At 35.1% G+C, this 27829-nt stretch overlaps 1 protein-coding gene across 1 annotated transcript in view; it reads left to right on the top strand.

Annotated features, from left to right (window-relative positions):
* CPT2 (Carnitine palmitoyltransferase 2) overlaps positions 1-27829 on the top strand; it is a 73640-nt gene that overhangs the window by 42468 nt on the left and 3343 nt on the right. Inside the window, exons 9-11 of the mRNA XM_089093217.1 lie at positions 9969-10082; positions 18247-18355; positions 23912-24107. Of these exons, the coding sequence (XP_088949343.1) occupies positions 9969-10082; positions 18247-18355; positions 23912-24107 (419 nt within the window). The remainder of the gene's footprint in view (positions 1-9968; positions 10083-18246; positions 18356-23911; positions 24108-27829) is intronic.

Below are 27829 nucleotides of genomic sequence, written 5' to 3' on the forward strand. Positions count from 1 at the left end.
TTACCTAGTCAATCTCCATAAGGGATTTAACCTGAATCACCTTCCCCTCCTGTAATGGCCTAAACAAATAGTTGGAACTCTTTAGTCCATAAAAATTTGAATAGTTAAAACTATGGTATGAATACCCCAGTGTATAGCTTTTACCTAGTCAATCTCCTTAAGGGATTTAACCTGAATCACCTTCCCCTCCTGTAATGGCCTAAACAAATAGTTGGAACTCTTTAGTCCATAAAAAGTTGAATAGTTAAAACTATGGTATGAATAACCCAGTGAATAGCTTTTACATAGTCAATCTCCTTAGGGGATTTAACCTGAATCACCTTCCCCTCCTGTAATGGCCTAAACAAATAGTTGGAACTCTTTAGTCCATAAAAAGTTGAATAGTTAAAACTATGGTATGAATACCCCAGTGTATAGCTTTTACCTAGTCAATCTCCTTATGGGATTTAACCTGAATCACCTTCCCCTCTTGTAATGGCCTAAACAAATAGTTGGAACTCTGTTGTCCATAAATAGTCGAAGAGTTAAAACTATAGCATGAATACCACAGTGTATAGCTTTGCCCTGTTCAATCTCCTTAAGGGATTTAACCTGAATCTCCTTCCCCTCTTGTAATGGCCTAAACAAATAGTTGGAACTCTTTAGTCCATAAAAAGTTGAATAGTTAAAACTATGGTATGAATACCCCAGTGTATAGCTTTTACCTAGTCAATCTCCTTAGGGGATTTAACCTGAATCACCTTCCCCTTCTGTAATGGCCTAAACAAATAGTTGGAACTCTGTAGTCCATAAATAGTCGAATAGTTAAAACTATAGCATGAATACAACAGTGTATAACTTTTACCTTTTCAATCTCCTTAAGGGATTTAACCTGAATCACCTTCCCCTCCTGTAATGGCCTAAACAAATAGTTGGAACTCTCTAGTCCATAAAAAGTTGAATAGTTAAAACTATGGTATGAATACCCCAGTGTATAGCTTTTACCTAGTCACTCTCCTTAAGGGATTTAACCTGAATCACCTTCCCCTCCTGTAATGGCCTAAACAAATAGTTGGAACTCTGTAGTCCATAAATAGTCGAATAGTTAAAACTATAGCATGAATACCACAGTGTATAGCTTTTACCTGTTCAATCTCCTTAAGGGATTTAACCTGAATCACCTTCCCCTCCTGTAATGGCCTAAACAAATAGTTGGAACTCTTTAGTCCATAAGAAGTTGAATAGATAAAACTATTGTATGAATACCCCAGTGTATAGCTTTTACGTAGTCAATCTCCTTAGGGGATTTAACCTGAATCACCTTCCCCTCCTGTAATGGCCTAAACAAATAGTTGGAACTCTGTACTCCATAAATAGTCGAATAGTTAAAACTATAGCATGAATACCACAGTATATAGCTTTTACCTGTTCAATCTCCTTAAGGGATTTAACCTGAATCACCTTCCCCTCCTGTAATGGCCTAAACAAATAGTTGGAACTCTAGTCCATAAAAAGTTGAATAGTTAAAACTATTGTATGAATACCCCAGTTTATAGCTTTTACCTAGTCAATCTCCTTAGGGGATTTAACCTGAATCACCTTCCCCTCCTGTAATGGCCTAAACAAATAGTTGGAACTCTGTAGTCCATAAATAGTAGAATAGTTAAAACTATTGGATGAATACCCCAGTGTATAGCTTTTACCTGTTCAATCTCCTTAAGGGATTTAACCTGAATCACCTTCCCCTCCTGTAATGGCCTAAACAAATAGTTGGAACTCTCTAGTCCATAAAAAGTAGAATAGTTAAAACTATCGAATGAATACGACAGTGTATAGCTTTTACCTAGTCAATCTCCTTAGGGGATTTAACCTGAATCACCTTCCCCTCCTGTAATGGCCTAAACAAATAGTTGGAACTCTTTAGTCCATAAATAGTTGAATAGTTAAAACTATGGTATGAATACCCCAGTGTATAGCTTTTACCTGTTCAATCTCCTTAAGGGATTTAACCTGAATCACCTTACCCTCCTGTAATGGCCTAAACAAATAGTTGGAACTCTTTAGTCCATAAAAAGTAGAATAGTTAAAACTATGGTATGAATACCCCAGTGTATAGCTTTTACCTTGTCATTCTCCTTATGGGATTTAACCTGAATCACCTTCCCCTCCTGTAATGGCCTAAACAAATAGTTGGAACTCTGTAGTCCATAAATAGTAGAATAGTTAAAACTATAGCATGAATACCACAGTGTATAGCTTTTACCTGTTCAATCTCCTTAAGGGATTTAACCTGAATCACCTTACCCTCCTGTAATGGCCTAAACAAATAGTTGGAATTCTTTAGTCCATAAAAAGTTGAATAGTTAAAACTATGGTATGAATACGCCAGTGTATAGCTTTTACCTAGTCAATCTCCTTAGGGGATTTAACCTGAATCACCTTCCCCTCCTGTAATGGCCTAAACAAATAGTTGGAACTCTGTAGTCCATACTTAGTCGAATAGTTAAAACTATAGCATGAATACCCCAGTATATAGCTTTTACCTGTTCAATCTCCTTAAGTGATTTAACCTGAATCACCTTCCCCTCCTGTAATGGCCTAAACAAATAGTTGGAACTCTCTAGTCCATAAAAAGTTGAATAGTTAAAACTATGTTATGAATACCCCAGTGTATAGCTTTTACCTTGTCAATCTCCTTATGGGATTTAACCTGAATCACCTTCCCCTCTTGTAATGGCCTAAACAAATAGTTGGAACTCTTTAGTCCATAAAAAGTTGAATAGTTAAAACTATGGTATGAATACCCCAGTGCATAGCTTTTACCTAGTCAATCTCCTTAGGGGATTTAACCTGAATCACCTTCCCCTCCTGTAATGGCCTAAACAAATAGTTGGAACTCTTTATTCAATAAAAAGTTGAATAGTTAAATCTATTTTATGACTACGCCTGAGTATAGCTTTTACCTAGTCAATCTCCTTAGGAGATTTAGCCTGAATCACCTTCCCCTCCTGTAATGGCCTAAACAAATAGTTGGAACTCTTTAGTCCATAAAAAGTGGAATAGTTAAAACTATAGCATGAATACCACAGTGTATAGCTTTTAACTGTTCAATCTCCTTAAGGGATTTAACCTGAATCACCTTCCCCTCCTGTAATGGCCTAAACAAATAGTTGGAACTCTTTAGTCCATAAAAAGTTGAATAGATAAAACTATTGTATGAATACCCCAGTGTATAGCTTTTACCTTGTCAATCTCCTTATGGGATTTAACCTGAATCACCTTCCCCTCCTGTAATGGCCTAAACAAATAGTTGGAACTCTTTAGTCCATAAAAAGTTGAATAGTTAAAACTATGGTATGAATACCCCAGTGTATAGCTTTTACCTGTTCAATCTCCTTAAGGGATTTAACCTGAATCACCTTCCCCTCCTGTAATGGCCTAAACAAATAGTTGGAACTCTTTAGTCCATAAAAAGTTGAATAGTTAAAACTATGGTATGAATACCCCAGTGTATAGCTTTTACCTAGTCAATCTCCTTAGGGGATTTAACCTGAATCACCATCCCCTCCTGTAATGGCCTAAACAAATATTTGGAACTCTGTAGTCCATAAATAGTCGAATAGTTAAAACTATAGGATGAATACCACAGTGTATAGCTTTTACCTGTTCAATCTCCTTATGGGATTTAACCTGAATCACCTTCCCCTCCTGTAATGGCCTAAACAAATAGTTGGAACTCTTTATTCCATAAAAAGTTGAATAGTTAAAACTATGGTATGAATACCCCAGTGTATAGCTTTTACCTAGTCAATCTCCTTAGGGGATTTAACCTGAATCACCTTCCCCTCCTGTAATGGCCTAAACAAATATTTGGAACTCTTTAGTCCATAAATAGTCGAATACTTAAAACTATAGCATGAATACCACAGTGTATAGCTTTTACCTGTTCAATCTCCTTATGGGATTTAACCTGAATCACCTTCCCCTCCTGTAATGGCCTAAACAAATAGTTGGAACTCTGTAGTCCATAATAAGTTGAATAGTTAAAACTGTGGTATGAATATCCCAGTGTATAGCTTTTACCTAGTCAATCTCCTTAGGGGATTTAACCTGAATCACCTTCCCCTCCTGTAATGGCCTAAACAAATAGTTGGAACTCTTTAGTCCATAATTAGTAGAATAGTTAAAACTATGGTATGAATACCCCAGTGTATAGCTTTTACCTGTTCAATCTCCTTAAGGGATTTAACCTGAATCACCTTCCCCTCCTGTAATGGCCTAAACAAATAGTTGGAACTCTTTAGTCCATAAAAAGTTGAATAGTTAAAACTATGGTATGAATACCCCAGTGTGTAGCTTTTACCTAGTCAATCTCCATAAGGGATTTAACCTGAATCACCTTCCCTCCTGTAATGGCCTAAACAAATAGTTGGAACTCTTTAGTCCATAAAAAGTTGAATAGTTAAAACTATGGTATGAATACCCCAGTGTATAGCTTTTACCTCGTCAATCTCCTTAAGGGATTTAACCTGAATCACCTTCCCCTCCTGTAATGGCCTAAACAAATAGTTGGAACTCTTTAGTCCATAAAAAGTTGAATAGTTAAAACTATGGTATGAATACCCCAGTGCCTAGCTTTTACCTAGTCAATCTCCTTAGGGGATTTAACCTGAATCACCTTCCCCTCATGTAATGGCCTAAACAAATAGTTGGAACTCTTTAGTCCATAAAAAGTAGAATAGTTAAAACTATGGTATGAATACCACAGTGTATAGCTTTTACCTAGTCAATCTCCTTAGGGGATTTAACCTGAATCACCTTCCCCTCATGTAATGGCCTAAACAAATAGTTGGAACTCTGTTGTCCATAAATAGTCGAAGAGTTAAAACTATAGCATGAATACCACAGTGTATAGCTTTGCCCTGTTCAATCTCCTTAAGGGATTTAACCTGAATCACCTTCCCCTCTTGTAATGGCCTAAACAAATAGTTGGAACTCTTTAGTCCATAAAAAGTTGAATAGTTAAAACTATGGTATGAATACCCCAGTGTATAGCTTTTACCTAGTCAATATCCTTAGGGGATTTAACCTGAATCACCTTCCCCTACTGTAATGGCCTAAACAAATAGTTGGAACTCTGTAGTCCATAAATAGTCGAATAGTTAAAACTATAGCATGAATACAACAGTGTATAACTTTTACCTGTTCAATCTCCTTAAGGGATTTAACCTGAATCACCTTCCCCTCCTGTAATGGCCTAAACAAATAGTTGGAACTCTTTAGTCCATAAAAAGTTGAATAGTTAAAACTATGGTATGAATACCCCAGTGTATAGCTTTTACATAGTCAATCTCCTTAGGAGATTTAACCTGAATCACCTTCCCCTCATGTAATGGCCTAAACAAATAGTTGGAACTCTGTAGTCCATAAATAGTCGAATAGTTAAAACTATAGCATGAATACCACAGTGTATAGCTTTTACCTGTTCAATCTCCTTAAGGGATTTAACCTGAATCACCTTCCCTCCTGTAATGGCCTAAACAAATAGTTGGAACTCTTTAGTCCATAAAAAGTTGAATAGTTAAAACTATGGTATGAATACCCCAGTGTATAGCTTTTACCTAGTCAATCTCCTTAGGGGATTTAACCTGAATCACCTTCCCCTCCTGTAATGGCCTAAACAAATAGTTCGAACTCTGTAGTCCATAAATAGTAGAATAGTTAAAACTATAGCATGAATACCACAGTGTATACATTTTACCTAGTCAATCTCCGTAGGGGATTTAACCTGAATCACCTTCCCCTCCTGTAATGGCCTAAACAAATAGTTGGAACTCTTTAGTCCATAAAAAGTTGAATAGTTAAAACTATGGTATGAATACCCCAGTGTATAGCTTTTACCTAGTCAATCTCCTTAGGGGATTTAACCTGAATCACCTTCCCCTCCTGTAATGGCCTAAACAAATAGTTGGAACTCTGTAGTCCATAAATAGTCGAATAGTTAAAACTATAGCATGAATACCACAGTGTATACTTTTTACCTAGTCAATCTCCGTAGGGGATTTAACCTGAATCACCTTCCCCTCCTGTAATGGCCTAAACAAATAGTTGGAACTCTTTAGTCCATAAAAAGTTGAATAGTTAAAACTATGGTATGAATACCACAGTGTATAGCTTTTACCTAGTCAATCTCCTTAGGGGATTTAACCTGAATCACCTTCCCCTCCTGTAATGGCCTAAACAAATAGTTAGAACTCTGTAGTCCATAAATAGTCAAATAGTTAAAACTATAGCATGAATACCACAGTGTATACTTTTTACCTAGTCAATCTCCTTAGGGGATTTATCCTAAATCACCTTCCCCTCCTGTAATGGCCTAAACAAATAGTTAGAACTATATAGTTAATACATAGTCGAATAGTTAAAACTATAGCATGAATACCACAGTGTATACTTTTTACCTCGTCAATCTCCGTAGGGGATTTAACCTGAATCACCTTCCCCTCCTGTAATGGCCTAAACAAATAGTTAGAACTCTGTAGTCCATAAATAGTCAAATAGTTAAAACTATAGCATGAATACCACAGTGTATACTTTTTACCTAGTCAATCTCCGTAGGGGATTTAACCTAAATCACCTTCCCCTCCTGTAATGGCCTAAACAAATAGTTAGAACTATATAGTTAATACATAGTCGAATAGTTAAAACTATAGCATGAATACCACAGTGTATACTTTTTACCTAGTCAATTTCCGTAGGGGATTTAACCTGAATCACCTTCCCCTCCTGTAATGGCCTAAACAAATAGTTAGAACCATATAGTTAATACATAGTCGAATAGTTAAACTATAGCATGAATACCACAGTGTATACTTTTTACCTAGTCAATCTCCGTAGGGGATTTAACCTGAATCACCTTCCCCTCCTGTAATGGCCTAAACAAATAGTTATAACTATATAGTTAATACATAGTCTAATAGTTAAAACTATAGCATGAATACCACAGTGTATACTTTTTACCTAGTCAATTTCCGTAGGGGATTTAACCTGAATCACCTTCCCCTCCTGTAATGGCCTAAACAAATAGTTAGAACCATATAGTTAATACATAGTCGAAAAGTTAAAACTATAGCATGAATACCACAGTGTATACTTTTTACCTAGTCAATCTCCGTAGGGGATTTAACCTGAATCACCTTCCCCTCCTGTAATGGCCTAAACAAATAGTTAGAACCATATAGTTAATACATAGTCGAATAGTTAAAATTATAGCATGAATACCACAGTGTATACTTTTTACCTAGTCAATCTCCGTAGGGGATTTAACCTGAATCACCTTCCCCTCCTGTAATGGCCTAAACAAATAGTTAGAACCATATAGTTAATACATAGTCGAATAGTTAAAACTATAGCATGAATACCACAGTGTATACTTTTTACCTAGTCAATCTCCGTAGGGGATTTATCCTGAATCACCTTCCCCTCCTGTAATGGCCTAAACAAATAGTTAGAACCATATAGTTAATACATAGTCGAATAGTTAAAACTATAGCATGAATACCACAGTGTATACTTTTTACCTAGTCAATCTCCGTAGGGGATTTAACCTGAATCACCTTCCCCTCCTGTAATGGCCTAAACAAATAGTTAGAACCATATAGTTAATACATAGTCGAATAGTTAAAACTATAGCATGAATACCACAGTGTATACTTTTTACCTAGTCAATCTCCGTAGGGGATTTATCCTGAATCACCTTCCCCTCCTGTAATGTCCTAAACAAATAGTTAGAACCATATAGTTAATACATAGTCGAATAGTTAAAACTATAGCATGAATACCACAGTGTATACTTTTTACCTAGTCAATCTCCGTAGGGGATTTATCCTGAATCACCTTCCCCTCCTGTAATGGCCTAAACAAATAGTTAGAACAATATAGTTAATACATAGTCGAATAGTTAAAACTATAGCATGAATACCACAGTGTATACTTTTTACCTAGTCAATTTCCGTAGGGGATTTAACCTGAATCACCTTCCCCTCCTGTAATGGCCTAAACAAATAGTTAGAACAATATAGTTAATACATAGTCGAATAGTTAAAACTATAGCATGAATACCACAGTGTATACTTTTTACCTAGTCAATCTCCGTAGGGGATTTAACCTGAATCACCTTCCCCTCCTGTAATGGCCTAAACAAATAGTTAGAACCATATAGTTAATACAAAGTCGAATAGTTAAAACTATAGCATGAATACCACAGTGTATACTTTTTACCTAGTCAATCTCCGTAGGGGATTTAACCTGAATCACCTTCCCCTCCTGTAATGGCATAAACAAATAGTTAGAACTATATAGTCAATAAACAAATAATTATATTTAGAACTTCTCTATGAATGTCCCCTTGTGTAAAGCTTTTACCTATTGGATCTCATTAAGAGTATGAGGCTGAATCACCTTCCCCTTCTGAATGCCTTACAAATAGTTAGAACTATATAGTCAACAGACAAACAATCATATGCTTAAACTTATCTAATGAATGTCCCAATGTAAAAGTTCTTGTCTATTCGATACTGTTAAGGGATTTAGCCTGAACCAGCTTCCCCTATGGTAAGGGTCTGTAGCAGCTAATAAAAGAAGAAATAAAAATATTGTACCTGTTTACAGCTTTGGTTTTATTTCCAGCTTCCACGTTTTTATATGGATCGATTTTAATTCTTCAAGCAGCTAAAAAATATTTCTCAAATTTTATATTATATATCTTTGGGTGTCAACATCTCTAGGAAAAAGCACTGCAGTTTCTGTCTCATTTTGACTCTTCAGTTGTTCCGGAAACCTAAAATTAAGTCGGGATTTGAGAGCTAAGAATCCTTATAACAATGATTGCTACTTGACCGACTTGATTGTGGCCAACTATCCAGTTTCTGGTAGCTAAACAGAGTTAGAGGCTAGTTAATATAGAGGGATTTCAGCAGACCATGTTTATTGAAAGGGGTATCAAATGACAGTGGATAGGAATAGAAATGAACTAAAATTAACTTATAGAAAACTGATGCTTAAAAGAAAATAGGACGTACAAATAACGGTTATGTTATTCAATATAAATAATTTGTTTATGTAAATACTCAATGTGGTTGTGATACGTTTCCTTTTTTTTCGAGTTTTGCAAATTCCTGTGGTATCGTTTCTGCTAATAGCTATGAAGTTCCAACCGACAAATGATGTAGTACATATTTATTGATACTCTTATGCGAGTCGGGAAGTGTTTTCCAAGGCATTTCTTGTGCGTACTTTTGTACTTTAGCTGAAGGTTTCGTGTTTAAATTGCTATCTAACCATCACGGCTGTATCCAGGAGGTGGGTTAAGGGGTTTCGACCCCCCCCCCTCCTCGAAATTTCTGTCCAACACGGAAAAACTTAACCAAATTTACATAAGCAAATTTTGTTGCATTTTTGAAATTTCATTTGCCCCCCCCCTCCCCACCAAACAAAATACTGGATACTGCCCTTCTAACCACTAACTTCTTTCTGTCTCCATCTTGCCGTTTTAGATAAGAAAATAAAGCCTCTAATGAAGAAAACGTCACGATAAAATTTAAAGTTTTTTTCCGTTCTTTTTTGTTTGAAACACCCAAGACTCTACAAATAACTAAACAAATTTTGCCAGAGGAAGAAGCAAATCCTTAAAAATACTATTAAAGACCTTCTAAATTATGATGGGTATTTGTAAAGGGTATTATAAGGGTATTTTAGATATATAGGGTATTTTAAATTTTCTTTTGGAATTCAGCGTAAATAAGTATACTATAATTTTTTATTTCGTTGTTTAAAAACTTTAGTTTTGTTCCTAACTGTATTTTGATTTATTCAGATCTTCTTTTTTTTTCTTTTATTATTTGACCTAATTCAGAGACTTATTTTACCAAAACACAAAATTGATATTGTTTATCCTTACCTTTAATGTTTGACTTCTTTTGTATTTTCAGGTTGCTTTCCACAGACAGTATGGGAAGACAGTAGCAACTTACGAGTCTTGTAGCACGTCTGCCTTTTTTAAAGGACGTACAGAGACGATCCGACCGGCTACAAAATACACAAAGGTACTAATAGAGAGATATTGTCAGTGGGGTATCAAAAGGTTGTATCTCCATAATTGTAAATTGTCAAAAAACCTCTAAACTTTTTTATTTCGCCTACGATAACCGCAAAACGAAAACGGATTGATATGTATTGATTTTATATATCAATCCGTTTTTGTTTTACGGTTATCGGGGAGGAAATAAAAAAAGTTTTGAGAGTTTTTTCTGTTCTTTTGAAACTTTACAATGATCGAGATGCTTTTGATACCCGACTGAAGCATTGTCATGTTTCGTTTCCTAAATAGAAATAATATACAATACAGTATGGGAGAGTTGACGTAACCTTTTGGGTCGGAGTTTTTGTAAATAATTCAATTTTTCTTAGTTGTAATTTTTACTGGATGTTCGTTACTGAGGAGGGGATGTCTTGCCAGTAGGCCTACTACTCCCTCTCCTTTCCTTTGCGTAATATTTTGCTATTCTTTGTCCAGCCATATATCAAACAGGATAGTTTTCAATGTTTTTCAAGTTTTCTAGTCCATGAGTGTTGTCTTTCTGTTCTCTCTCACTTTGTGTATGTGGTCATGTGGCCTGTGTTAGCCTATGTGGCCCTTGTGCCTATGTGATGTGTACGTGTTTTTTTATGCTCGGGGTATATGCTATAACGTAGTTTGAAAATAGGCTGCGACTTGTGACTCAAGTTTTGTCGAATTATTGGTTCTTTTTAAATGCAGAACTATGGAGATTTTAGGGGGAAATCTTGTCATGTGGCGTAGGTAGGATCTCAAAAAAGTGCCCAATAGCTAAAGCATAAAAATACTGTCTTTGATTAACAATAGGAATGGAAATTACCCAATAAGAATGAATCAGGGGAATAGTATTGTCTAACTGATTTAATAGGCTTATGTGCAAAATAAGCAGAATCGCCATAAGCAACAGCAATGATAATAAAGTTTAAATGTCTTTTAGTATTGTTTCCGAACCTATCGATTTATTGTAAGATCTCACAATCTTTTTAAAAACATCATCTTAAAAGTCAGGTTTCGCAATTGCATGATAAATGTTTACAATCCGATTTTTGCCGATTCCAGGCAAATTTTGGTTAATAAAATCTAGAACACATAACTTCATTTATTTTTGCAAAAACAAAAAATAGCTTAGGCTCATATAGCTCAATTCACAGACTTTGAATCATGTTATTTTTTAAAATAAGTTTTCCAAATGAAAGGAAAAAGTGACATCGGAAGATTTTTTTCGATCAGATACACTGCAGGCTCCGTTTGTGCTGAAGAAATAACGCATGAGTAGACTGCTTGTATAGGTTGAATCAGCGAATTAGGTTAAGCGAGAAGATACAACCAATAAAAATTCTGAATTTCTTATTCCATTTATTATAGTTCTCCATGCACAAATTACAAATAAAAAGCTGTGAATTTACAACTGTCCTATTTATATTGAAATTGAGTGTTTAATAACTTCTGTTGCATTTTGTTGAAAAATTCCATACACTAAATCCAACAGGGTTAAGAGCGTGCTAAAATAAGACACATTGGCATATTCAGCATATTAAAGCCGATGACGGCAATGGTTTCAAAACGTTGCCCGGACCGTTTTTTCCAAGGTCTTTTTCTTAGAAAAAAATTCGGACTGATAATTTTTACCGAAATTTCCCTCGAGACTACCGAAAATCTGCCAATTTCAACCAACCTTTGTCTGATTTTGGAAAAAGAGAAGCCCTGACTAGTGGAAAGAATATCCTATTATTTTTCTTTAGTAATGCCATTTTCTTTTAAATTTTACTACAAAAACTAAATGTATATTAATAAGATATATACAACTTGTTTATAGGTTTTGGATTTGCCAACAAAAATCATCAAATGTTTTTATTTAGCATTGAATTAGTAAATTAATTTAGTAATTATTTTAATTTTGTAATTATGTTAGTAAATTTAATTAGTAACTAAATTTAAGTTCAGCTCAACAAATAGTCCAATGAGCTCTGGTTTGGTGGTCCAACAAGGGCATAAGCCTCACTAACCTAGAGGCTTGTTTCAACACTGTACTATATTTTTTTAATGCTATACTATTTTTTTAATACTTGTTTTAATAGTATATTATTTATTACCACGCAGTTATCTATGCTTTCTGTTTAACTTTTATCTCCTTTTGCTCCTCCCGACTCTTAAATTTCTTAAGTTTAAATTTCTTAAGTTTTACTCTTAACTTACTTAAGTTTAAGTTTTAATTTCTCTAAACTCTTTAATTTCTTCTTAGACTCTTAAGTTTAAATTTCTAATGAAGTGAATTCGTATTTTTGTTGACGTGTTTGCTGCGTCGTGTCGTTGAATTGTAATGACCTATATGCCCGAGATGTGTCTTTGACGCAGAAATAAGTTTAGCATGTCTGCTAATTGTTTTACGTGTTACAACATTGTGTTACTTTTGTTTTGTTTTTTTCTCATTGCAAGTTACCTGCCAGAGACTAAGGTTAGCTTTTAAAGAAATAATTATTACTATTTTAAATACCGGTTGTCACCAGATATTTCTTTCTGCATTATTCTAATCCTGTTATCTACTACTACTAATAACCACTCACTACAGCCCCAAGTCGACTGAAGCCTCCCCCTAATCTATTCAAAGCTTCACTCTTTACTTCCTCTAATGAAATTCCAATTTCTTATTAATGTTTTAATCTCATTTTCCTTTGGCCCCAGATAGGATTCCAAAAAGCACAACTTTTGCGATCTATAAAATGCGATTGATCCGTAAAATGCGGTCTAACCATCTTAACTTTCTTTCATTACAGCCCTAGAAAGTGGGACCGAACCACCTTTATGTACATGTTTTACCCCTACAGCTACTAGAAGGTAAACATCGAAACCTAGAATTTTGAATATAAAGAATGCCCAGGTTATGATATCCCAAATTCTGAAACATGTTAGGTAACAAAATGCCAACAATAGGAGAATTGCCTTAGGGGATGCATTGACAGTTTTTTTTGTCTAATAAATGCTTTTTAATTTTAATAAAAGCATAGACAGGAACCCCATACTCATATGTGAGAACAACGGTATATTTTTTAGATTATTAGCATTTCTGTGGAAATCATAAATATTAAATTGAATCGAATTTATCAATGACCTGTTGTAAAACACAATAACAAACGGAGTATAAGTGAAGACAAAAAATAAAGAGAAAGACGTATAATGACAAATAAGGAAAAATTTGAGTTCATAAAACAAGCACTCAAGCCCAATAATTACCAAAATAAATACACAAACACAATACAAATAACATGCACAATATAAAAAAAACACGATACATTTATTGTTTTGAAAGGAAACACTATAGTTGTCCGTTGATTCCTTTACCATAAGCTTCAATGCATCTACTGAGGGCAGTATTAGGATCTATAATACCGTATCTCCTATTGGCCCAAGAATTACTTGCCCAAGGTGGGAGCCAAGAAGTTATTTGGCTTACCAGTAATAAATTCGTCGGAGTTGTTTTGTTTCCATTGCCGAGAAGGTAGACCAAAAAGGTGCAAGTTCTGAGAAATTTGGAAATGCATAACTTGGAAATGCATGAACTATACAATTTAGCTAGTAGCAGGAGATAAAACGAAGTTTATTAGAGACTATGCTGCCATAGGCACTTGACGTCCATTGCTGGAAATGATGGATTTGGAGCTTTCTAGTTGCTTTAAGATAGTCACTGATTGGGAGGAGCGAGCAATCAATCAATTTATTTACTGCGCCGTAATATTATAAAAATAGCAATGGCATTGTCATCAACCAAATTGGAGCACTAAAAACAAATTAACTATGTACGATTATTAAATGATTCAACAAAATATGGTACAAATGAAGATAAATAGCGCTGACTTGAACTCGGTGCTGGTTGTTTCAGGACAAATTTAACAGCAGCTTTGTTCCTTGTCGCAGGACCGTCAATTCTTGGCTCTAAGAAATCGATACTCCACCAAGATCAACTTTATATCCTTCGGGAACTGGGCTCTAGCTGAATAGTACGACTTCTATCTAGTAATAGTACGACTTCTAGTTTATCGTTTAATATTCTTAACTTAGAATGAAAAAATCTTTCTCAAACGCTAGCATCCGCAAAAGCAATAAGAGATACATCTATCCCTGCTAAAATACACGAGGAAACCACTTCGGACTGTGCGTTCAGAATACAGTTGTTAAATGCAATTGGGGGTGTAAGAGCGCCTTGCCTTGCACCGCGACGAACAGGTATGACTATTTCTGGAATCATTTCGTCGGGCTAGTTAATTATGACAGTTAAATGAGTAGACATACCAAAAAAAAGTAAGAATAATACAAGTACTTACCCCACACTTGTACATTTCAATGAGGATATGCGTGCGAATTACCCAATCAAAAGCACGAGTGACATCATGGCTACCTAAAACAAATCACTCTCCCAATTTATCTGTATCAATCAAAACTGATGACAATACTGTCAGTGCATAAGCGCAAGCTATACCTTTCTGGAACCCAAATTGGTTTGGGGGCATATAACTTTTATCTATCAATTCGGGCATTATCAACTTCTCAAAAATTTCACAAGAAGTTGTAGCTACCGTTATTGGCCGGTATGATGAACTTTCATTTAAGGGTTTATTCTTTTTAAGGACAGGAGTAATACGGTCAGTTGAAAACGAGGGAGGGAGCTATTCGTTTTGTGAACACCATTTGGAAAATTAGTGCAAGGTGGGAAAGAAGTGAAGGTGTTCCATATAGGAGGTGTTTAGCGCAAACGTGATCTATACCTCTAGAGAGAGGCTTCTTGATTTTACGGATTATACTCTAGAAGTCAGAAACAGATACAGTAAACGTTGACTTAATCTTTATCGAAAATATCTGTTCAAGAGTGACTTTGAAAGGATTCTCTTGTAGTGGGTTAGGTTTTGAAACCTGTCTCAAAACGTTGTTCCTATAATTCGGGAAAGATGACTGATTGCGCTTTTGTTTATGTGTTGAATGTTTCCGCAAAAGTCCTGGGTTATTAATAATCTTTTCAGAAAAATTGGAACGAATAGTTGTTCTTATGTTTCTCCAGCTCTTTTGAAAAACTGCGTGTGGTGAATAAACGAACCCGACTTACAACTCCGGTTTTGGGACGGCCGCAGTCTATCCAGATACTTAGCCAATATGTGGCCCTATTACAAACCTCAACAAGCACTGAATTTTGGGAGCAGTCCTTCAATTGGGATCCAACTCGTACTTCAGTGCGAAGGACGAGCTGCTTTTCTTCTTGTAATAAGGCGTGTGAAATAAGTGACGCATACATACTTAATTTAAGACGAGTTTCATCAAACGAAGATGTAACCGAATTCTGGAGAAGCTCAAATGGTATTTTTACCTTTGCGAGGAGATTATCAATGCAATACTGGTACTGGAGTATATCAAAATTATTTCATTCAACTACAGTCCGCCATTTAGAATCTTGGGTTATCTGTACGCGGTTAAATAGAGCCACAGTACTAAAAGACAAAGGCAAGTGGTCAGATACTACAAAACCATTAAGCGCAGTTACACTTACTGCAAGACTGGTGATACTACTGGAAACAAGCACGTGATCAAGGTTAGACACTGACCTCGAGGAGTGTGTACATTTAAAATCAACAGACTTTAGTATAAAAGCCAGTTTTGGCTCTTCTACCAAAAATTGGTACCAATTGGTGCCAATTCCTCTGCAGTATTCTTCTGCGCAAAAGCTACTCGCCACGCATTTTTTCCCAGTCTAGTTCAACCTCAGAACCAGAAGCATCAAAGGATTCCTCACACGCAGATTATATAAACGTTTTCCGCTTCGATGGGGTTTTCAACAGTGGAGGGTTTGTAACAGCTACAGAGCAAGACAGCTTCTTGGAGGCGTCTGGTTGGGTAGGGAAACTTTCTTGAGTAAAAAACTGTTAGTTACTTTTGTTCAACCGTTCCAGGAAGTCTTCAAAACGACGACAAATATCATTTCCTTTAGGTGTTACACATGCATTTATCTCTTCTCACCTCGGTAGGCTCAACGATGAATGTAGGTGGTTGACGCTTTTCTTCAGCCGATTTGGCAAAGAATTTTACAATATCCAAGACATTTTCTTCATCCTTAACTGATTTTTGGAAGGGGTCCGGTAGACTAGATTTCAGTAGGATGAATTCTTTTGCACTCAGTATATTATCTCTGACGAAAACTCCACAGCGTGATTAAGAAGCAAAAAATCTTTTATTCCGGATAGCATTGCTCTCGAAACAAACTTTAACGCCGCATTTCAATTTATATTTTTCGTGTCTATATTTTATCAAACTGTTCGTGGTAACGAACTGTAAGTAAGGAGCGACACGGCTCAATAGTAGCCGAAACTCTAAAAAAGGAATTTTGATACCAATAGATACATCAAAAGAATAAGATTTTGTGCTGATTTCAAATATAAGTTTTATCAAGTTTAGTCTTACCCATCAGAAGTTACGCACCTGAGAAAATTTGCCTTATTTTTGAAAAAAGGGGGAAACACCCCCTAAAACTCATAGAACGTTAATGAAAATTACACTATCAGAATCAGCGTATCAGAGAACCCGATTATAGAGCTTTCAACGTCCTATCTGCAAAAATGTGGAATTTTTTATTTTTTGGCAGAAGGAAGATAACGAATGTGTGTTTGTTTATTTTTTGTTTTTTTTTTTCCAAGGGCGATCGTACCAACCTAGTGGTCCAAAAATATCACGAGAAGGCTCATTAGAACGGAAATTAAAAGTAATAGTGCCCTTTTTAAGTGACCCCAAAAATGGAGGGGAACTAGACCCCTTCCATGCTCATTTTTTTTCCAAAGTCACAAAATCAAAATTTTGAGATAGCCATTTTGTTCAGCATGATCGAAAAATATAATAACTACGTCTTTGAGGATGACTTAATCCCCCACAGTCCCCGAGGGAAGGGCTGCAAGTTATGAACTTTGCCCGATGTTTACATTTAGTATTGGTTATTGGGAAGTTTAAAGACGTTTTCATGGGGAATTTTTTCTGGTTGTGGGGGGGGGGGTCGCGGGTCACGTGGGAGGATCCTCCCATGGAGGAAGTTTTCACGGGGGAAGGGACATTGCTATGAAAGGGGTGCCGGATTTCCCAGCATTATTTAAAAAAGCGATCAGAAGTGAAATAAAAGTTTTCAACTGAAAACTTTTCAACTGAAAAACTTTTCAATTGAAATGTTTTCAACATCAAAACTTAAAACGAACAGAAACTATTACGTATATGATTGGGTTCGCCTCCTAGTCAATACCTCGCTCTTTACGCTAAAGTTTTTTAGTACTTTCATAAGAGCTATTTATTATAATTAACGACCTTTGGGATTAAGGGGTCATTCTTAAAAAATTAGAATAAATTTGAACTTTAGCGTAAAGAGCGAGGTATTGACTAGGGGGGCGAACCCCCTAATATACGTAATAAAAATATACGAATATAGAAGTTCGTTACGTAAGTTGTTTCGCAAGTTACGTATATTTATTACTAATAAAAACATTCGTAAATAAAATTAAACAGCTTTCGAGAAAGCCATTTAGCCAAAAAAAAAGTAAAATTAATATGCAAATTTCGTTTTAATTATTCATTTACGGTGAGCCAAAATAACACATGCATTAATTTAAAAATGTTCAGAAATTAAATAGAAAAACCAAGTTTTTTTTAACTGAAAGTAAGGAGCGACATTAAAACTTAAAACAAACAGAAATTATTCCGTATATGAAAGGGGGTGTCCCCGCCTCAACGTCTTGCTCTTTACGCTAAAGTTTTTTATTGTTTAAAAAAATAAGGTTGTGAGAAATTGTCAAAATTTAACATAAAGAGCGAGGTGTTGAGGAGGGGACAGCCCCTTTCATATACGGAATAATTTGTGTTCGTTTTAATGTCGCTCCTTACTTTCAGTTAAAAAACCGTTTTTTTTTATTTAATATTCAATAAAACCAAAAATCAGTCTTCGCAAAAATACAATGAATTCTATCCAACAAGTAGCTCAGACCATCAAGAAAGTGAAATGAATATATAATTCAATTAGTTAGATGTTGACACCTTGAAAACTAGTTCAGCACTGAATTATAAAGTTCAATATTATAAAGTTGTTAAGATAATTGAATTTGATTGCGTGACCTGGCTGATATTTATGGACTTTTTAGGAACTCTCGGAGAATATTAACGGCGGAAAAAGCAATTCAGCTGATTTGATTCAGTTATTGAAAGACTGTTCAGCATACCATGGACAACTAACAAAAGAAGCTGCTATGGGTTAGTTTTTTTTGCCTATTTCTTTTATTTACATAGCTGCTTGTACCTTTTGGTGTTATTGGGGGTGGTACCTTTGCCTACAATCAACGCTGCATAAATCACAGCGACTTTTTTTTGCTTGAACCTCGTTTTGAGCAGCAACAGTCGTGTCAAGATGCATCATTGCGTATTGGTTTTTAGTAGAATTAATTAAAAAAAACTTTCCGAAAAATAAGTTTTTCAAAGAAAAGTAAAGGCCATTTTAAACTTAAGCTCAACAGATACAAATATCTTTTAAAATTCAAACTCAAAACGACCAGAAATTACTATTAAAGAATAAATGAAACCCAAAACGAACAGAAATTAAATAAACAATCATAGCAAAAACATAGAACATGTAATAATGTAAATGAATCAATAGATCTTAAAGCGAGTAATGCTTAGATTGAATATCAAAATCAAGCTTAAAACGAAAAAAAGTATTATCCCATTGAAGTATAAATGAAACTTAAAACGAACAGAAATTGAATAAACAATCAATGCAAACAGACATGCAATAGATATTAATGTAAATTAGCAAATAAATCTTAAAACGAGTGAAACTTAAATTGAATATGCAAATCAAGCTTAAAATGAACAAAAATCACTACAAACAAGAGTTTGGATATCACCTCCTTCTCTCACTGTAAAAGTCTAAAACCTACTGTCCAGAGTATAATTTATAACATCTGTTCCGAGGCCCAGGGGGGTTTTTCCAATAACATAGTCTTAATATCCGATAGTTCGACCACTTTTAACAAAATAGCCACGTCAAATTTTTATTGCACGGCCTTATTCATCCGTTAGAAACAAAATAAGGTTTGGCGTGAATTTTTTTCATTGACTACTTTTTCAATATTTTCTGAACAGATTGTCATAGGTCATTGATTTACATTTGTATTTATTTATTGATTTTAAATGACTTATTGTTTACAAATTATTAATTAATTACAAAACAAATTATATTAACATATTATGTTTGTAAACCATGTATCAACCCCGGAGTTTTTGTTATCTGATACTTGATTTTTTTTAACAAAATGGCTACCTCAAAATTTTTATTTGATATATTTGGGGGGGAAAGGGCGTGAGGGAGGGGCTAGTTGCACTTCGATCACTTTTGACTCTTAAAAACTGAACTAGAACTTCCAATTTCCAATCAAATGAGCACTCTCTGAAGTTTATACGAGAATTCCTTCTAAAACAGCTATATATGCCCCCCCGGGTATAACTTATGATTAATTAGTATATATAATTATTATAATTAATGATCAATTAGTTATAAAACGAATTATATTACAAATATTATGTTTGTGCAACATGTGTCGACCCCGAAGTTTTCGTTATCTTACCTCTGAACTTTTTTTGTAACAAAATGGCTACCTCAAAATTTTTATCTGGTGTATTATGTTGAAAAAGGAAGTGGGGGGGCGTAGTTGCCCTTTGATCTCTTTTGACTCTTAAAAGCTGGACTAGAACTTCCAATTTTCAATCAAATGAGCCCTCTGCGAAGTTTACACGAGAATCCCTTCCTGCCCCCTGGGCCCTGGGTGTTTTGTCGACATCAGAGTTTTGTTATTCAACCTTTCAAATATTTTTAACAAAATGGTATTTTTAACCCTTGCATATAAAGCACCTCTGGGGGGAAAATAATAAAAAAAATATTGAAGCTATATAATATTTATTCATTCATTTATGTTTGCACCGGTTATCTTTATGTTTTTAAGATAGTTATTTTTAATTACTGTTTGTTCAGGGTTTTGTTTATTCTTCAATTGTAATTTCTGGTCTTTTTGAGTTTTAACTATAAAAGGAATTAATTTCTGTTGGTCCTGAGTTCAATATGGCTCTTTACTTTTCTTAGAAAGCTTATTTTTATGCAAGGTTTTTTTTTATAATTGAGAATAATAAAACATTGAAGCCTTATAACCTTTGCTAGAGATAAATTAATTACATGCCCCTTATGAATCAAATGTCGTTTTATACCTCAACAATAACTGGATCTAAAAAATAGATGTAAATGATAGTAGTTTTGCTATTTCATTTATTGATTCATAAAGAGCATGATTATTTTGATTAGACCATATTTCAGATTTCTAGTGCCATATAATTAGGCATTTATCGCAAAGTATGTTATCATTAGCATTAAGTAGCATGTTAGCATTAAGTCTTTTAGCATTTTCAGTTTGAGAGAATTTCTGGGAGTAATTGGATAGAAAATTCTTTATCTAGTTCTTATTAGGGTATTTTGATGTGTCTCAACGTCCCTTCGAAATTTCTTGAAACTTTTAACTTTCTTCCCATACAAAAATTTATCTTATTAAAGTCTTTGGGGTGGGGGCAGGCGTAGTTGGCATAAACAAGAAAACTTTAGCGTAGACAGTAGGAGAGGAGAGAGGGTGAGGTCTTTGAACTATTAAAAAACAAATCTATCTCAAAGTTCTTATCGGATGGGTTTGCGGAAAAAGTGCGTGGAGGGGGGGGGGCGAGTTACCCTCCAATCTCTTTTGACTCTTAAAAAGTGAACTATAACTTTCAATTTCCAATCAAAAGATCCCCCTTTGAAGTTAATACAAACATCCCTTCCATAAGACCCATATATGCCCCCAGGGCATAACTTACAACGCCTGCCCCAGGGCCCTGGTGGGTTGTGTCAACACCGGAATTTTTGTTATATGATCTTTACACAAATAGCTATTTTTAACAAAATAACTATCTTAAAATTTTTATTGGATGCATTTGGTAAAAAAGGGTTAGGTGGGGGGGAGCTGGTTACCCTCCAATATCTTTTGACGCTTAAAAAGTCAACTAGAACGCTCAATTTCCAATCAAATGAGCCCTCTCTGAAGTTTATACGAGCATTCCTTCCATAAGAACCATATATGCCCCAGGACATAACTTATAACCCTTGCCCCTGAAGACTGTGGGGGGAGTGTCCTGCTCAAACATATAATTTCCAGAATTTTCAACTACGTTGAACAAAATGGCTATATCAAAATTTTGATCGGATGTGTTTGGGGAAATGGTGGGCGTGTAAGGGGTGTCAGTTGCCTTAGAATCACTTTCGACTATTAAAAAGGGAACCTTGTTATATCAGTTTCCAATCGAATGGACTGTTTTTGAAGTTTTTACGACAATGCTTTCCTTACAGAACCTTACGTGCCTGCTGGTCTTAGCTTATGATCATTTCTTTGAGGACACTGGTGCGGCTGCCATCCTCAAAGACCTTATTTCTTTAAATTATAACCATGTTTAATAAAATGATTGTCTCAAAATTTTGATTGGATGTGTTTGGGGAAAAAATGGGCGTGAGAGGGGGGTTAGTTGCCCTCAAATCACTTTTTACTAGTATAAAGGGCACTAGCCCTTTGAATTTCCATTCGAATGAGCCTTTTTTGAAGTTTCTATGACAAAACCTTTTATAAAAACCTTATAGGCACCCAGGGTATAACTTAAAACCCTTGACCTGATGGTTGTGGGGGAGTGTCCTCCTCAAAAACATATTTTATATCTTGAAATCAACTACGCTGAACAAAATTGCTATCTCAAAATTTTGATTGTATGTGTTTGGGGGAATGATGGGTGTGGGGTGGGGGGCTGGATGCCCTCCAATCACTTTCGACTATTAAAAGGGGCATTAGCCCTTTGAATTTCCAATCGAATTAGCGTCTTTTGAAGTTTGTATGACAACCACTTCTATACAAACTATATTTGCCCACCGGGCGTAGCCAAAAACCCTTGCCCTGAGGGTTGTGGGGGAGTGTCATCCTCAAAAACATAATTTCTATATGGAAATCAAATACGCTGAAAGAAATGGCTAGCTCGAAATTTTGATTTGATTTTTTCTGGGGAGTAATGTGCGGGGGGGGGGTGGGGGCTAGTTGCCCTACAATCACTTTCGACTATTAAAAAGGGCACTAGAACTCTCGATTTCCGATGGAATGAGCCCCCTTTGAAGTTTCTACGACGACCCCTTCCATATGAAGTGCCTCTGGGGGGAAAATAATAATAATAAATAATAAAACATTGGAGCCGTTTGGCCTTTACTATAGGCAACGCTACAGCGTTGCCTCTGATTAGCCGCTCTCCTAGACCCTCGTTACTATATACACCCAAGGAAAATGTGTAAACTATGTGAAAATATGGAAAATATGAATATATGTATCACAGCGACTTTTTTTGCTTGAACCGTGTTTTGAGCAGCAACAATCGTGTCAAGGTGCATCATTGCGTATTGGTTTTTGTAGGATAAAAGTTCAGCTGGACCAACTCTCTTTTAAGAAAGTAGCCTCTCTCCTAGACCCTCGTTACTATATACACCCAAGGAAAATATGTAAAAATATGGAAAATATGTATCACAGCGACTTTTTTCTGCTTGAACGGCGTTTTGAGCAGCAACAATCATGTCAAGGTGCATCATTGCGTATCGGTTTTTAGTAGGATAAAAGTCCAGCTGGACGAATTCTCTTTTAAGCAAGTAGCCTCTCTCCTAGACTCTCCTTGCTATATACACCCAAGGAAAATGTGTAAACTAATATAAAATACTGTTTCATGAATGCTCTTGTATGGATTTTGTTTTTCCCGAATGAACACATTGAAACCCTTTTCAAAAAATAAAATAAAAAATATGAATGTTAACAAAGTTCCAACTAAGAAAACTACTCAATATTAATGTACCTACACTGGTGTAACAGTTTCCAGGCCTATAGAATCGGCCATGGAAAAACTGAATTCTGTTCAAGCTGTATTAATCAGCTATATCAAATCAAAATGTGATTTGGCATAGGAGTGAGTATATTTTTCCACATATTAATGGATTATACACCCTTGAAGGATGAAGGGTGTTGTCGTACAGCCATTTGTTAATTGAATTCGTTTGGTATGCTTCCTTCTAGTTAAATGGTTTGTGGAAGCATAAAAACAAGACTGGGAAAATAACTAGAATATTTGTATTAAAAAAAGTCGACGGTAGTATTCTTTCAGTCCATATAACCGTTTTTGTAGGCCTACAAATTAGTTTTAAGTGTGTTTGAACTTACTATTTGTCAACTGGTGGAATGTGGTGTTGGTGGACTGTTGTGAACTTTTTTTTTTAGGAGTATTTGATCCCTATTTTGCTTTCATGCTTCCAGTCCATGTTAAATACTTTTCCTCCTTCGTAGCCAAAGGGATGTTTCAGTCATTAGAAGGACTATTATACCCTTAGATTGAAAGAGAATAGACAAGTCATAGAGGGTCAGGAAGCTGGCATTTTTGGAAGAGATCTGTACAGACAGAAGCACCTTTTCGGTTTGTACCTCTCCCGAGACCCGGTTTGCCCCTCTTCTTAGGTGAAATTTAGTTTATTCAATCTTGTCCAAACTAAGATAAGCCTGCATGATTCAAGGATCTACAGAAACGGTTCAGTGCCCAAAAAGTCTATTCCATGATCAAAATATTCAATTTGGCGACTTTCTCTTGCAGTGCAACTTAGATTAAGACTGCAGTGCAAATTAAAGCTGAAATCGTAAAATCAAACTCAGTCTTTTTTATTTTTAGGGCAAGGTTTTGATCGACATCTGTTTGCCATGAAATATTACTGTCAAAGTGATGTTCGTCGAGAGCTACCCGGGATATTCACAGATCCAGCTTACAGCAAAATCAACCATAATATTCTGTCTACTTCAACACTGAGTAGCCCTGCTGTTCTCATAGGTGGCTTCGCACCGGTTGTTAAAGACGGATTTGGGATTGGGTAAATGTTTTTATCCTCTCTTTTTGCCTCTTGCTGCTGCCTCTCTTTGTTTTAGCACAACTCTTTTTCGAGAGCCACTGCTCTGCATGGCTACCATTTCTTTTCTGTTTATTGATTTTTAAAATTTGGATTGCATTAAAGTTGCTGTCCTTTCTTATATTTTTATATTTTGCATTACAATCTTAATCTGGACATGATTTAAGTTTTAACATACATAACGTTTGTAGCTTCGTTATTTAGGTATTTGTTTTATTTATTTTTATTATTATTATTATTTGTTTATTTTTTTGTATACCATAAAGGATGTTTTTTTTTTGTATTCTTAAATGTCTGTGTTTAAAAAAAATTAAGGGGTGAAGATACACCATGACATTGGTGGTTGTGCATCCCTTTTAGGATGTACAAATGCATCTAGACTGGTAATAGTAATATGGTTTTGGTATGTCCAGAAATTGAGGGAAAGTAGTCAGGTTGGACAAGTCTCAATTAAAGACTAGAATTGGGTATTAATTTTATATATGGGTTATTAAGGAGAGACATTAAGTATAAGATTATGTGTAAGAATTTGATAGTCGGTTTTGAAAGGGAAAATCTCTAAACAAAAGGTAATTTAAGCGTATTTTGCTTTGCGTGCCAAACCTGAAGCACAAATTTTGTAGGTGGTGGCCGACAACAGTGACATCAAACTCGTGCTTAAATTGAAAAATGGAAATACATATATTTGTAAAGCTAATTTTTGATTGGCAAAAGAATTTTTTAAATAATACTATTAGCCAAAATTTTTAACTGCCTATTTTCTCAGTTAATGTGCCTAGTTTTCTATTATACCAGTTTACTTTTATCTGTCCTCAAGATGGAAGATTGTATTGTTGCTTCCTTTCTGTTTTTTTACTTCATATTTAATATCAATCCATGCCACTAAAAAAAAAATAGACAACAGTGGTTTTGTTAAATATAGATTCTATTGGCATGCAAGGTTATATGTCAGAGTAAAATGAAAAATTTTTATCCTTAAATCAGACAGAAATCAAAAGTGATCTGTGATCAATGGAATTAGAAAGGATTAGTCAACGCTTTAGCTCAAACATTCAAGGAAAAATACATCGTATTCATTTACCTGTAGAACAATAGTTCGTAAAATAGCTGTAGAACACACGGCTTTTCTTTTTTTTTTCTTTTTTTTACAGATGCAACGCTCACCCTGGTTACCAGATACGAAATTGCATAGAAAACAGTGCTTGAAAGTCAGTTTTATCGATGACAGGATTCTATTTTTAGAGGATGGGATATTCATTACATTTTCAGACGCACTTGAATCTATAAGAGCGGAAAATGAGTTTTCGCTGCTGTAAAATCGCCAAATAAGGAATTTATTACCTATTAAATAGCATTTATCTTACATTAGTAGCCATCCCTTCAGTCATAATGTCTTTGATTATTTGATATACATTATTGTTTAACAGCGACTATAGCTACTCGCCTTTAGATAACATAGGATTTGAGTTCAAGCCATTCTACGGTAGTGTATCCATTTCTTTCTAGGCTGTTTATCTTTCTTTACAGGATTGGGTCTTTTTTTTTATCGCTTCCTTTACTTGCTCTGGCTTATTGACTTTATCAAAAAGCCTATAAAATATATTTGAAGGAATTAAAAGAAATATAATTTGAATACTTTTTTATTATCCATTAGGCCTACATCTAACAAAGTTGTAATGTTACAAAGAGTAGAGTAGAGTTGAATGTTTTTATTTATAACACATACATAAATAAATGTCACAAAACAGCGCACATGGCTGGTGGCATACTTTAGCGCTGAAAATATTGTCAACGAAAATACACAGCCATTTTATAAATAATATTTTACAACAACGAAAAAGAAAATCCTAATGAACAAAATTCTTAGCATGTCATAAGATATTTCTTCACCAGTCTTAGAAAATGTCGCTTGTTGCTGCATTCTCGAACTGATGCTGGAATTGAGTTCCAGATTTTTGGCCCAGTGTGACGGATGTTGAATCCCGCTCTCGATGTCGGGTGAATTTCGCACGAAAAGTCTGAACGATGAGGTGCTTCATAATTGAAGATCCATTTGCTTAAAACACGACAAACAACATGGCACGATTTAACTGACCATGGGTGAAAATGATACGTTGTTTTAACATCAAAACGAAATTTTTGTCTAACAGTCCGGACCATCAAATGTGACAAGAAGTATCCAAAAAGCTAATGCAAAGGGTATTCAAATTTTTTTTTAAGATGATGCTTAACGAAAATGAAACACAAATAAATGTGATAGGAAAACAAGCGAAAGTGAGAATTGCAACAGTTAAAGCAAAGGGTATGGATCAAGCGACAGCGAGAACCACATTGAATTGCAAACAAAGAGTTTTATCAGTGATTTGTGGTTAGAAACAAGAAAAGCCGTTTTTGGTATCTATGACGTCTTAAGAAATTATATAAGATGATACATGAATCTAAACTGTTTAAGGCATGACAAAAGGCATGGAAAAATATCTGAGGTAGTGATGAACGAAAATTAACAATGAAATTTACGGTTGGAAGACAAGTGACAGCGATGATCACATTGAAAAAATATCTTAGCAAAAGGAATGGGAAATATATCTAAGGTAATGATGAACGAAAATGAACAGCGAAATTTACGGTTGGAAGACAAGTGACAGCGATGATCACGTTGAATCGTAAACCAAGTCTGTGCTTAGAAGAGAAGCAACGGTGAAAATTACAACAGATTCCAGGAGAATGCAAATCATTTAAAATGTATGACTCTGAAGGATTAACAGGAAGAAGGAATTGAATTCACGCCAAAATGTCTTAATTTAATTTAAATTACTGATTTGACAGCTCATGACTTAAAACTAAAAAAGAACGCGATGACTATGCCAAAGTCGTGTAGAGCCCTAATTTTGAAGAAAAAAAATTGAGTGACGTCAAATTTATGAGCAGATTTCAAGTGCATAAATTACATTATGTCCGCCCTAGGAGTGGTCGTATCGTTTTTATTATCTATAACGCATGTAAAATTACACAAGATGACAAACTGTTTTTGCAGAAAATTACAATTGCTAGGAACGTATTATTTTAGCGTCTGTAAAGGATAGAAGGATAAATTAATAGTTAGTATCTGTAACACGTGCAAAATTACACAAAATGACAAATGACTCTGAACAGCTAAAGAAAAAGACATGGAATGAGAAACAGTAACAAATCAGGTTGAATTGCAAAAAAAATGTGACCTAAAACTAAAGAATAACACGACAATTGTGCTCTTGCGGGTTTTATTAATATTTCAGAAAATTACGACTGATTAAGGAACGTGTTAAGCAAAAAGAAGGAATTGAAATCATGACAGAATCTCTTAATTCAATTGAAATTGCTGATTTGCCACCCTAACACTCGAAATTAAAGAATAAAGCGATGATTATTCTAATTTTAGGCATTTTAGAGGGCATAAGCATTGGAACACAGGATTTTGAATGAATCCGAACACCTAAAGTAAAAGGCATGGAAAAAGTCGAGAGATAATGATGCACGAAAATGAAGCGCAAGCAAGACCTGCTGCTAGAAGACATTTGACAAACAGTATCACAACAAATACATCGAATCGTAAATGAATTCTACGGTGAGAAAAGAAGCAACAGTGAGAATCCTAACGAGATTGAGAAGAGAACAAATCCTTTAAAGTGGATAATTCTTTCATGCAT

The sequence above is a fragment of the Artemia sp. Qi Xiang Cuo genome, chromosome 8 (genome assembly GCF_049724085.1).
Source record: "Artemia sp. Qi Xiang Cuo chromosome 8, ASM4972408v1, whole genome shotgun sequence".
Taxonomy (NCBI): Eukaryota; Metazoa; Arthropoda; class Branchiopoda; order Anostraca; family Artemiidae; genus Artemia; species Artemia sp. Qi Xiang Cuo.